The sequence below is a fragment of the Eptatretus burgeri genome, chromosome 17 (assembly GCF_056783735.1).
Source record: "Eptatretus burgeri isolate ZD-2024b chromosome 17, Ebu_testis_v1, whole genome shotgun sequence".
NCBI classification, from domain to species: Eukaryota; Metazoa; Chordata; class Myxini; order Myxiniformes; family Myxinidae; genus Eptatretus; species Eptatretus burgeri.
This window is the reverse complement of record NC_140977.1, coordinates 16407180-16421543: the sequence shown is the minus strand read 5'-3', so window position 1 is coordinate 16421543 and position 14364 is coordinate 16407180. Positions and strand designations below refer to the sequence as shown.

Below are 14364 nucleotides of genomic sequence, written 5' to 3'. Positions count from 1 at the left end.
CTCCTGCCCACATACAAAGCTTTCGTCCGCAGCCTGATGGAGTACTGCTCTCCCCTCTGGGCTGGTGCTTCTACCTCCCACCTTTCTCGGCTTTACGCTGTGGAAACCAAGGCATTTCGGATCATTGGCATCTCCCGCGATGAGGCTGAGTCTTTGGGCCTCTCACTCAATCACCGCAGGCAGGTCGGTGGTCTTTCTGTCTTCTACCGTCTCCTCTCCGGTCTCGCCCCCCCCCTGCTCTCTCTGCGATTTGTCCCCACCATATTTCCACAGGGCGCTCAAGGTCCGCCAACAACTCCTGTCTGGTAAAACTACCAAAATCACGAATCACTGCTCACCTTCACTCTTTCATTCCTCTTTTTCCCACCTTTGAAATAAACTCCCTCACTCTGTTGAATCCCATTCTTCTCTCCAGGCCTTCAAAACAGCTGTTCACCACCACATCTTATCTTCCCCCATCTTAAACGTCGATCTTTTCCACCCCCGTTAATCCACCCCAAGCCCACCTCCTTCAAATTCCCTGTTTCCTTCCTGAAAGTCCCGTCATGTCCATATTGTATTCCCCATGTTCCCCACCCCATCCCTCTCCCTTCCACAGATCTCCTAATGTCTGTTCCCCACTGTTTTATCCTTCCTACTCCCGCCCCTCCTGTCTCATGCCCCCCTTGCTGTGCGTTATGTTAGCTTTCATACGAGCCTCGACAAGGTATACCAAAATATATATATATATATATATATATATATATATATATATATATATATATATATATATATATATATATGATGAGGATGGAGAGGATAAGAAATGAGTATATTAGTGGGACAGCGCAGGTCGGACGGTTTGGAGACAAAGTGAGAGAGGCGAGATTGAGATGGTTTGGACATGTGCACAGGAAGGAAGCGGAGTATATCGGGAGAAGGATGTTGAAGATGGAGCCGCCAGGCAGGAGGAGAAGAGGAAGGCCAAAGAAGATGTTCATGGATACGGTGAGGGCGGAGATGCGGGTGGTTGGAGTGTCAATGGAAGATGTGGAGGATAGAGCGAAATGGAGACGGTTGATCCGCTGTGGCGACCCCTAACGGGAGCAAGCCGAAAGAGGAAGAAGAAGATATATGTATGTATGTATGTATGTATGTATGTATGTATGTATGTATGTATGTATGTATGTATGTATGTATGTATGTATGTATGTATGTATGTATGTATGTATGTATATATATATATATATATATATATATATATATATATATATATATATATATATATATATATATATATATTGTGACGTCCACGGGACTTGAACAGTCCCGCCAACGTAGAATGAGCCGAAACGATGGAGGTGATTTATTTGTTTATAACCCAAACATGGCGGTTCTAATCGCTCTACCGCAAACGGGACGAGGAAGGTGGCACGAGTCACTTTTCACTGAGTTCATGATGTTTATTCGTTTTTATTTTCACCAGAAATAACAAGACTCGGCAAGAAGAGGGATCCGGGCGTATTCGACGGGATGGTGTGGGATCGGGGCGTGGGGAAAACACAGACAATACCAATGTATATACTGTTCTGATTCCCTCTAAGGCGCCCGGCAGACACTCACACACACACACACGCACACACACACACACACACACACACACACACACACACACACACACACACACACACACACACACACACACACACACACACACACACACACAAAACATAGCTATCTCTGGTGGTCAGGCTGGGCCGTGGTGTGGACGCAACTGTCCCTGGATCGGCGCCGGGCGAGCCGGCCCTGGTCTCGTCAGGGGGGGGCAGGAGAAACCGCGGTGCTGTCGACCTCCTGGTCCTGGCCCAAGACCGCCCACAGCCGCCAGGGAACCAGCTCCCGCGCCAAGCCGCGAGCAGGAGAGGGAGGCAGGTCCACCCGCCGCCCGACCCCGTATTCCGAGTCAGCAGAACCCTAGAGCCAACCAAAGCGAGGCACGAGGCTCGGCAAGGCTCCCAGGCACGATCAAGAGCACGATCAAGAGCACGATCGACTCAGCACAGCAACCAGGACGTTCTCTGCCGCCACAGGTTCCACACCAAAAAAACACGAGCGTTCTGGTTGTAATCTTCTTCTTCTTCCTTTTCGACCCTGAACAGAACCTTTTTATCCTTCTGCCCTCGTCACCTCCAATCGAGCCGTTTATTGGTCCACTGCTGTCGCCTTCTGCCAATCGTGATCACGGGGCGGAGCCATCCGCTGCTCTGTCCTGTGACGTCACGGCCAGTCTTCAGAGAATACCAAAAGGGGTTTACGCAGTCACACTTACCCTATCCCGTGTCCCTATCTAATTACGTGACATTTATCATTTCCCCCTTGAAGAAATGAACATTTACTAGACAACTTATCACCACTGAATTACTACTTATTACATCGAGATCCTGGTAAACTCGAACAGCATGGCATACCTAATTAAACATCCTAATTACCCTTTAAATGCATACCCTCCCCCTCAAACGTAACACTGCCCCCTCCTCTGGTACCGCATCTCCTGCAAGGTATATCACAGGCGCTACCGTACCAGCCTTAACACTTACTGACTCACACCTAATTAACCTAACGAAATAAAGTAGGAGGGGCAATGGGCAGCGAGTCGCAGCTAACTTACCTATCCTGCTTAATGTACTACCCCCTTATGGCCTTATCCTCGCCTAAACAATCATTCGTTTTTTTTTATTTATTTTATTTTATCACATGAGAGCACTGAGCAAAGTTGCACTCCATCCTCCGGATCATCGCTCTTGCCCAGCACTCTTCCAGTGATCTGGGGAGGGGAAACAAAAGGTTCCACAAAAACACAACACTTATACTTTATATTCCTACTGTAAGCCTTAACGACACTATTCACAGGATATTTACACTTGACCGCCTCCCCCAGTGGATGCTAATAGACCCAGCGTTACCTGGGGAGCCAATTTTCAAATTTGCTTGCCCCAAAATTATGCGGACATCATGCCCTTGCTGCACCTGTCAAGTTGTGCGGGATCGAGTGGGACTCACACATCTTCACAACACTCACACCATGGTCATCATCACATTTCTAGGTCATGGTCCTCATTTTAATCATGCAGGCTGAATCCCGTCGTGGCCGTGGGGTGGGTTACCACAAGATGATGGGGGCATCTCAGGTGCAACCATGCCCACAGGTAAGCTTCAGTCCAACCCGGACGTTTCTCCGCCCCGCTCCCTTTGATTCCCTCCCCCCTGGTAGCCATCAGCTCTAATCCCGTACAACACTCTGGAAGGGGTCTCACTGGCTCCTCTGGCCTTCCTGGGTCGCCAAGGTCCTACCCGCCTTGGTCGCCCAACCAGACCCTCTCCCAGTTGGCTCCAGACACTGTCACCATTAGCCACCAGGTCGTGAATCACCTTGAAGGGGGTCGCAATTCCCGCTCACCGTGAGCTTCAGCAATCCCTGTGGACAAGCACATCATCCCCACCCACAAAACCCACATGACTCCCCCACCCCATCGGCCTTACATGTGACACCTGCATTTCTAACACTTCACCGACCATGACCTTCCCTGTTACCACACCATGCCCAATAAAAAAAACAATGTGTGCACCATACATTTCACTTCTTCACTTAAAACAACTCACACAGCACTTCTCACCCGATCCACGCACCAGCCATTGGACAGCCACTTGTGCCCGCTTTGTAACCAATTACCCACTGTCCCGATTGTCACTCTAAAACCCAGCAGAACTTACAAACCCATGCCAATTTTCCCACAATTCATTTTTTTCCACCAAAGGAGGGCACTTCGCCACAATCTCAGCAGCCGTGCATGGCCCTATATGCTCAGCCCAATCTAGTCTCCCCGACCCCCGACAGTGATTTCCGGACCCGACCTATGAAAGGGCATCTCGGATAGACCTGGCGGTTCAGCAGGAGGATTCACCCTCTCCGAGTCTAAAAGTCTATTGCAGGGTCCCTCCATCGCCGGGTACCGGCAATATCGTTGCATGTGTCCTCTTCGCCCGCACCGGAAACAACTCCCCATAAAAGGTCCCCGTGAGTATCGGTGAAATGTCTCTTCCGGTTCCGGACCCCCTCGGCCATAATCAAATTGCTCTATTGGCTGGGCTGGACCCCGCCGCTTTGGCGCACCAACTACCCAATTACCCCTTATCAAACTTAACAGTTTCTGGCAGATTTCCTGTAACATTTGGGTAATGCCAATTTCTCCCAGCCCCCCTCCCTGATCCTGGATCTCCACCTGTCGGATCGTCACCGATGGCCTCTGTGGAACCCGACCCGGCCGACTCCACGAGGCCAGCCTGGCCGCGCACTCGGCCGCTCGGTGAACGGTGGGTGGATCCTGTAGCTCCACCAGCGCTCGGACCTCAGGGTCAGGAAGAGCAGATAAAAATTTCTCTAGTGCCAGTCTGTCCCACGCCTCCACTGTAAGGTCCCGATACGCGATCCTGACTGATTGGTAAATGTCCTGTGCCAGCTCCTGCACTGTCTCACCCGGCTTTAATCTGCGGTGCTGGAGCTGAGCCCGCACCAGATCACAGTTTGCCGCGAACCCAAACCGACGGCTCAACGCCTCGCAAATGTGGGAGCTGGTCAACATCCCCTCCGCGATCACGTTTAACACGTCTGCGGCTGGTCCCCGCAACGCCGCCACCAAATTCCCTGTACGTTCCCGCCCATTCCACCCGTTTAGTCGGGAAATGCACTCAAATTGCGTCAAAAAAGCTTCAACGCTCCCTCACCCGTCGAAATTTACCAGGGGGATCACTTTTACGGTGGCCCGCTTCTCAGTTTCTCCCTTGTCCGAATCCAGCCCAGGGATCAAACACCCTTGTGGCTGCGTATCCAATTTCGGAGCCCACTGTGGCCAAAGATGTTTTGTGGTGAGGGTCTCATGGGTCAATTTTGCCTCCTGTTCCAAACGTTGAATGGACCGATTCACCTCTTCCCGCAGGATCTTCTGGGCCCGCACAACCTCCTCCAAGGCTCCGTCGCGAGTTTGTAGCTGCTCCTCAACCAACCCGGACACTCTACTTACAAAAGACGGTTCTACCAGGCCTTTATCCAAGACTTCATCTTGGCTCATAATTTTATCTTGTTCGTCCAAACGAGCCTCCAATCCTTTCACCTCCTCCGCCAAATTCATCCCTTGCTTCCTCAGCTCTCACCACTCTTCAACTTGCAGCTGCATACGAGCATCCACACAGGCACGATGACGTTCCAGGCTTTCATCCACTTTATCAACCCGAATGTTCGTTGCATCAATTTTATCTACCAATTTTTTCCGTATATTTTCCCCCTCCAATGTAATTTCTACCTTTGTTTCCTCCAATCTATCCTCGAATTTACTTTGTATTTCTCCCAATTTAACATCGACACACTCCTGCATCTCAGTTTTCATTTTCTCCATCTTTTCCCCCAATTCATCCCTCATTAAATCAATCCGTGCACCCAACTGTACCCCCATTACCCCCAATTGATCTGTCATTTGTGCCCTCTGTGCCGTCATTTGTGCCCTCTGTGCCGTCATTTGTGCCCTCTGTGCCGTCATTTCTGCCCTCTGTGCCACGAATTGATTTGTCATTTGTACCGTCATGTCCCCTATTAAACGTTCCAACATTGTCTGGATCGACATCGCGCCGGTTTCCGGCGCTGCCGGCCCCGTTACGGGCAATGAAGCACAGTCCACGCTCGGAATAGGGGAGGTTCCAACCCTACCCCCATCTCTCCGCCAGACACGTGGCCTTCCTCCTCAAACATCTGCACATCCGCCATGGTGCAGAAGTCCCGTTTGCCGCCAATTAATTTAAATTTGAAAAATCCCGCCAAAATGTTCCCGCGCTCGCGCGCTTTTCTGTAGTAATTTTATATTCCAATTCGTGGCGAGATTTTAATCCTGGTATATAATTTAGAGGGGTTCGAACATCCCACTCCTGACACCAATATGACGTCCACGGGACTTGAACAGTCCCGCCAACGTAGAATGAGCCGAAACGATGGAGGCGATTTATTTGTTTATAACCCAAACATGGCGGTTCTAATCGCTCTACCGCAAACGGGACGAGGAAGGTGGCACGAGTCACTTTTCACTGAGTTCATGATGTTTATTCGTTTTTATTTTCACCAGAAATAACAAGACTCGGCAAGAAGAGGGATCCGGGGCGATTCGACGGGATGGTGTGGGATCGGGCGTGGGGAAAAACACAGACAATACCAATGAATATACAGTTCTCAATCCCTCTAAGGCGCCAAGCAGACACACACACACACACACACACACACACACACACACACACACACACACACACACACACACACACACACACACACACACACACACACACACACACACACACACACACATACACACAAAACGTAGCTATCTCTGGTGGTCAGGCTGGACCGTGGTGTGGACGCAACTGTCCCTGGATCGGCGCCGGGCGAGCCGGCCCTGCTCTCGTCAGGGGGGGCAGGAGAAACCGCGGTGCTGTCGACCTCCTGGTCCTGGCCCAAGTCTGCCCACAGCCGCCAGGGAACCAGCTCCCGCGCCAAGCCGCGAGCAGGAGAGGGAGGCAGGTCCACCCGCTGCCCGACCCCGTATTCCGAGTCAGCAGAACCCTAGAGCCAACCAAAGCGAGGCACGAGGCTCGGCAAGGCTCCCAGGCACGATCCAGAGCACGATCAAGAGCACGATCGACTCAGCACAGCAACCAAGACGCTCTCTGCCGCCACACCAAAAAAACACGAGCGTTCTGGTTGTAATCTTCTTCTTCTTCCTTTTCGACCCTGAACAGAACCATTTTATCCTTCTGCCCTCGTCACCTCCAATCGAGCCGTTTATTGGTCCACTGCTGTCGCCTTCTGCCAATCGTGATCACGGGGCGGAGCCATCCGCTGCTCTGTCCTGTGACGTCACGGCCAGTCTTCAGAGAATACCAAAAGGGGTTTACGCAGACACACTTACCCTATCCCGTGTCCCTATCTAATTACGTGACATTTATCATTTCCCCCTTGAAGAAATGAACATTTACTAGACAACTTATCACCACTGAATTACTACTCATTACATCGAGATCCTGGTAAACTCGAACAGCATGGCATACCTAATTAAACATCCTAATTACCCTTTGAATGCATACCCCCCCTCAAACGTAACAATATATATATATATATATATATATATATATATATATATATATATATATATATATATATATATATATATATATATATATATATATATATATATATATATATATATATATATATATATATACATATATACATATATACATATATACATATCTTGTTCACCCCGATGTGTCCTTCTCTACTGTCGTTTCCCCCTTTCCATTCTGCTCTGGATCTTTCACGAGCCTCCAATAGGTATCCAAAAAATAATACATGTTGCACTAAACAAACACAGATCTCATCAGAAGTGTAGAAGATCATACAACTCACCATTCAGCAGGTCGCTTTGCTCCTCTTCTCGACCAAAGGACTTCACGTCCTCTATTTTTATCTGTAGAATCTCAGGAAATCCTTCCAGCTCCTCAACCTTCATTTCACACTCGAGTACAGTCGGCTGTTCCGATTCCAGCTGCACACGACAGGAATCCTTCCATCAGCCAACTTGAACGTACATGGTGGGTGAACCTTTAAAGAGGCAGGAAACATACCACTCTTCATGATGTTTGCTCCACCCTGAGTACCTTGATCCCACACAGCACCTACATGTTAACTACCTCTATACGTACTTGAGACCTTATGGGACATTCACAAAAGCGGGTCAGGTTACGGTAAAGAACAAACTAAAAAATTACCCCCGAGTGGGGGTGACGGTCATCTCTATAATGTTTTTTACTCTCATAATCGATGAACCGTTTCCAGATATCTCCTAAAATGAAAGACTAGATAGGTTTTGAAAATGGCGACTTTCACAACTTTCGTGACCTCGTGACCTTGACCTCGAATCCGGGAAAAAAATATGTCGTTGGGTATCACTCATCAACCTCTACCCATATACCAAATTTCATCAAGATCCGAAGTTAAAACTTTTATTTGTACCGGGTGTTTTTAACCATCTTCCAGGTTACATGGCGGCCAAACGGGAAGGAAATTCAAAAATCTGTCCGGTAAGATAAAAGATAATATTTTTTACTATCATAATCAATAAACAGTTGCCGAATATCTTGTAGAATGGCAGACTAGGTAGGTTTTGAAAATGGCGATTTTTATAACTTACGTGACCTCGTCCCTTACCTTGAACCCGGACAAAAGTTATATCGTTGTGCAACACTCATCGACCTCTACCCACATACTAAGTTTCATCAAGATCGGAAAGAAAAATTGTTGACGGATGGACGGACGGACATTTGGTCCGGCATTATTAGGTCATCTCGGTAGAGATGACCTAAAAATCAACTTTCTTTGATATTCTCGAAATAGTGCTTGAACCCCTTATGAGGCCTTGAAAAATGTTCAAATTATGTCAGCAACGCAGGATCACCATAAGGCTTCTGCCACTGACTGGGCAATATATGCTTGATAAAAATTCTCGGACAATCTTTACCGTTACCTGACCCGCTTTTGTGAAAATGTCCCTTATCCTTTGCCCAAATCAGTTACATCATCTCAAACGTTCACCACACACAAATGTGCACCTTTTGATACCCCCCCCCAAAAAAAAAAATACATTGCACATGTTGCAGGTTCTTAAGACAATACTGTAATTGTATTCAATGTTGATTGAATATAGAAACATATAAAACAAACAAATGTTTTGATATTGATGTAAAATCTGAGCCTGTTCAGCAATTTTATAATACAGACATTCTATGGTGAGAAGGCCTTACACAGAAGCACAGGGGAGGTGTATGAAGGTGTATTTACGCTCAGATGTAATCCATGCAGCATCAGCCTATATGTTAACACCGAGGCAGTTTCCCCACATCACTGGGTTTCAGATCATAAATCATGAACTCACCTTGAAGAAAATCTGATGGCACGACAACACCTGGTGAGGTATCCCCGAGTATCACCTCCTTGGTATTTTTATTTGCTGGAATCCTTCGGATTTCGGCAATTATGTTGGTCGGTTGTGCATGTCATTCTGTGTGTCTATCTGCCTGTCTGTTTGTTTGTGTGTTTGTTTACCCTGAAGCAGCCACATCGTTTCAGCGATCATGACTAAAATGGGTCCAGACGTCGGCCATGGTCCAACTTAGACACTTGTCGTTTTTGGTGAATCTAGGTCAAAGGTCAAGGTCAAGGTCACCAAAAAACCGAAATTCTTATTTTCGCAATAATTTAAATTTAAATTTCAAATTCACAATAATAATTTCAAACCAAATCCAAAATGTGCATCTTCCAATACTGCATCCAACCGTATGTCTCATTGGGGTGTCACACCAACACCCTTCTTAGCGGTCGGGGGTCGAATGTCAGGGGGGGTCGGGTCAAAAATTTCAAATTGCGATAAAAAAGTCATTTCAAGTCCGATTGACTTCCAAGTTATGATCATGACCAAACTAAGTGCTATAACTCATTAAACAGTAGCACTATCGACTTATAAGAACCAAATTGATTTCCAGGTTTTTTTTTTTCAGAGATCATGGAGATATGACAAAGTTATTCCAGCAATTCCTTGCTCAACGAGCAATTTCATTATCTTCTTCCTCCTCTCCCAATTTCTGAGCTAAAACCATTTCCAAGCTATATTTTGGAGCCGGCTGGTACTTTGAGAATGAAATTTCCCATTACTAATAGGAATAAAAGTATGCTGGGTTGACAAATTTTTTTTTCGACCTTGATCTAATTTTTAAAGTCATGAGCCAATTATATTATATAATTTAAATATTTTTCAGCAAAACTTTACTAAGGCTTGCCCCATTAGAACGGAATACTGCCCTCTCTCGATGGCGTAGTTACGTGTATTTACACTACATTTACATAATTCCCCTCAGAGTTAAACGTCAGGGTCAAATGGGGATCTGAAAAATAATATCACGTGCTTTTGTCATCGTTCAATTTTTGCGAATGGGGAATCTGAAAGACCGCTTGGCCTTCCAATATGTTCTTCCATCGTATTCGTATACCTGCATTCAAGTTGTGCACCTGATATTTGATTCGTGTCCTTGATCCACTTTTTCAGATTGTGGCCTAATTAACAAAAAACACATTTTTATCATAAGTTGAAATCAAACATTTTCAAGATGTTGAGTTTTATGGACACAGTGCAGATGGAGACACATTTTCTTAATTTACCTTCCATACATAAATTAAGTTCAAGGTGATATTCAGCGAAAGCGATATGGCAATGTAACCCATACAATTACACGGACCCCTGAGGGAACAATAGTCCCCCACGTGACAGATCAGGGTACCCAATCTTTGGAGGTGGTGGTGGTGGGGAGTGGGGGTAGTGGTGGTGTTAGGTCTCACTTCCCTGACAAAACACATCAACTTGTGAATGGTATTAGCCAAACTTTGTTAGGAGGACGAATCGTGTCAGAAGGTAAAGGGTAGATCGACTTTGTTTCCCCCCACCCCTACCCCTCCCCCACCCCCAGGAGGGTTCGTAAGTTCCCATCGATGCAATTTCTGTCCCTCTTTCAGTGTAATGAAAACGAAGTTAATTTTTTGTGATTTTTAAAATCATTTTCACCTTCTGTTGAACGATCTTTCCCTTTTCATCACCTTCGGTAATTACCTTTCATCCTCAGCTGATCCAACGGACTTTTGATTAAAAACCGACATGGGACAGGTGGGTTAGTCCATTTTACTAATGGGGGGTGTTTTGTTCATCGTACAATGAATCGTCGTGTGGATTTACTCAACAATATCGATTTGTATTAACACAAGCCAGTAGGCGGACATGGGTAGTCGGCCGTTGCTAGGCAACGGTTCTTTCTCACACATAACTAGGACATACCATGAACCTACCATACCAGTTTCATGTATATCTGACTCATAGTCTCTGAGATATAACGAACTTCGTTTTTTTATTGTTTTCGACCAGGGTTCATTCAAAGTCTATCTTGTCCGAGATTTTTCATAGGATCCGGCTGGAAATTTTTGACAATATGGCTGAATGTACTGCCCACAGTAGCCCACAGTGTGACTGTAATACCACAGTAGCTCGTGGCCCGATTTTTGATTTTCGAAAAAATTATTTTTTACGATTTTTCAAAATTTTCAAAGTCCAGTTGCGAGGCAACAGTGGTGTCCGTAGCAACAGTTCTCATTTGCACACAACTAGGTCGTGGTATGAACCTACCAACCAAGTTTCATCGAAATCGCCATTGTATTAACTGAAATCGCCATTTTAAATACTGATAATAAGGGTAGAACAAATCTCAAAAAAAATTTTTTGAATAAATTTTTTTTTTTTTACACCTGATAGACTACCCAACAGACAGACAGACAAGCCGGTAGGCGGACATGGGTAGTCGACTACCCAATAGAACCTGACGCGATGGGCCTCTTTGATAGGGAATGACCTGAGGATTAAGCACAAGAAAATTTATGATTCACGCTTCAAGGGTTAATGCTGCAGATTGTTTTTTCGTTAAAATACCCCCACATTTAGAGGTTTTTCGGCCGTTGCTAGGTAACGGAGTGGTCCACAGCAACGGTTCTTTTTCACACATAACTAGGACATACCATGAACCTACCATACCAGTTTCATGTATATCTGACTCATAGTCTCTGAGATATAACGAACTTCATTTTTTTATTGTTTTCGACCAGGGTTCATTCAAAGTCTATCTTCTCCGACAGTTTTCATAGGATCCGGCTGGAAATTTTTGACAATATGGCTGAATGTACTGCCCACAGTCGCTCGTGGCCCGATTTTTGATTATCGAAAAAATATTTTTTTTTGTGATTTTTCAAAAATTTCAAAGTCCCGTTGCTAGGCAACGGTGGTGTCCATGGCAACGGTTCTCATTTGCACACAACGAGGTCATGGTATGAACCTACCAAGCAAGTTTCATCGAAACCGCCATTGTATTATCTGAAATCGCCATTTTAAATACTGATAATAAGGGGAGAACAAATCTCAAAAAAAACATTTTTTGAAAAAAATTTTTTTTTTCGACTTGATCGACTACCCAACAGACAGACAGACAAACATATCGACGGAAATACTGATAAGGGTAGAGCAAATTTCAAAAAAATTTTTTTCCACGAGATCGACTACCCAACAGACAGACAGACAAAACATATCGACAGAAATACTGATAAATAATGATAGAACAAATTTCAAAAAAAATTTTTTTTGAATTTTTTTTTTTTTGCGACGACATCGACGACCCAACAAACATATCGACGGAAAAACTGATAATAAGGGTCGATCAAATTTCAAAATTTTTTTTTTTGAAAAAATTTTTTTTTTCGACTGTATCGACAACCCAATAAACCGTTTTATTTTATCATGATTCTTGTTACATTTTTATACATTAAATGTGATCAATATTCCACTTAATCTGCTTCATCTACCAACCTCACCCCTCATGTAATAATCTTATCTCGTGAAGAGAATAGTCCCCCCCCGCCCTCTTTCATCACTTGACGTTTCCCCCCCCCCCTCAGTTGCCATGTTCCTTTTGTACTATCTTTAATATTTGATAATTAACTTCCGAACACATCGACCACAGACACGCAGAGACACACAGAGACCAAATTGTGTATTTTAATATGACAGGACCTCCACCGATCCAACATTGTGATCCATGAGGTCCACAAATGACTGAAGCCGTCACTGGTCACTTGACGGTCCGAAAAACATGAACATCGCGGGTCACGTCACGTGGTTACCCTTGGTGATTGCCGATATCTAGTGAAGAAACATGTTATAATCTGTACCACTAGTTTCGTGTTACTCACGAAAATGTTTAAAAACCAGAAATGTTCACGACACAACACTTCCTCTACTCACAACTCGCTTCGGGAAATGTTTCTTTGCCTGGAACAGGATCCATGCTTGGTCCATACACACAACGCTTCTTCTTCTTCTTCTTCTTCTTCTTCTTCTTCTTCTTCTTCTTCTCTTTCCTATTATGTATCCAACATCTCTCGAATCCCTCTCGATCGTCATCTCATCCCCACTGACCTGTATTACCAGAGCATCTCTTACAGTTTGGAGTCTAAAACTAAAACTAATCATTCCACACAAAATCATCGAGAGGTGAAAAACCGAGGAAAAAGAAGGTTCGACAAGCCAAGCTAGAAGATGCACCCTGTTGGTAATTTGAGAGCGAAACGGCACAGAAAGGCTGTAGTAGTTATAGTAGTAGTAGTAGTAGTAGTAGGAGTAGGAGTAGGAGTAGGAGTAGGAGTAGGAGTAGGAGTAGGAGTAGTCGTAGTCGTAGGCTCCTTGAGAGGGCAATGCCCAGTGGTTGACATAAAAAAGGAGTCACAACTTTTCATTTATTGGACACAGGTAATGAGATTATCACGATCACAAGGAATCACAAGGAAATCAGACACAGGTGGAGGCCATTGAGCACATCATGTCTGCACCACCTCAACACCACAATAATTTATCAACACCAGATCAAAAATAAGAAAATGCAAAATGTTCTTTTTTTGTCGTTTCCCCTCCTTCCCTTTTCTTTCTTTTCAGGTGAGGGGGCATGGACTTGGGTAAAAAACACACATCAACCGCACAACACCCCTTGACGAGACCCCTACCATCAACACTCCATACACATGCACCGAATCACTCATCAATGCTCAACCTCCCTAAGAGTTCTGCCAACATCCCGATACCCCTCCATCTCCAATACTTCAAGGTACCCATCGACTAGGGGTACCTTGACCTTTTGTTCCATGTTGATCTCAAAAATAATTGGCTGGTTGAATTCAGTGACCTGAAAAAATAAAAATAAAAAAAAATAAAAAAAAAATATATATAAATATATATATATATATATATATAAATATATATATATATATATATATATATATATATATATATCCTCTTCAAATTTCAAGTCAATCAGAAGAAAATTGAGGATTTTAGAAATACCACCTTAATTGTTGACTTTGGGCCGATGTTGACCTTTTTTTGTTGATGTTGACATCAAAAATAATTGGCTGGTTGAAGTCTTTGACCTGAAATATCACTTCTCGTCAAATTTAAAGTCAATCGGATGGAAATTGAGGATTTCAGAAACACCACCTTTGTTGTTAACCTTTGGCCTATGTTTACGTTTTGGTCCATGTTGATCTCAAAAATAATTGGGTCATTGAATTCAATGACCTGAAATATATATCCTCTTCAAACCTCAAGTCAATCGGATGAAAATTGAGGATTTTAGAAAAAAACAACTTTATTGTTG

At 44.7% G+C, this 14364-nt stretch overlaps 1 protein-coding gene across 2 annotated transcripts in view; it reads right to left on the bottom strand.

Annotated features, from left to right (window-relative positions):
* The window catches only part of LOC147009403 (uncharacterized), a 37501-nt gene extending 24412 nt beyond the window's left edge, over nucleotides 1-13089 (bottom strand). Inside the window, exons 1-2 of one of the 2 annotated variants that reach the window (XM_085861950.1) lie at nucleotides 12960-13089; nucleotides 7481-7619 (exon numbers count right to left, since the gene is read on the bottom strand). In XM_085861950.1, the coding sequence (XP_085718076.1) occupies nucleotides 7481-7619; nucleotides 12960-13013 (193 nt within the window). In that variant the 5' untranslated portion in view covers nucleotides 13014-13089. Of the gene's footprint in view, nucleotides 1-7480; nucleotides 7676-12959 lie in introns of both variants that reach the window. The other variant, XM_085861952.1, reaches the window with a different exon arrangement.
* Between the last annotated feature and the right edge of the window lie 1275 nt (nucleotides 13090-14364).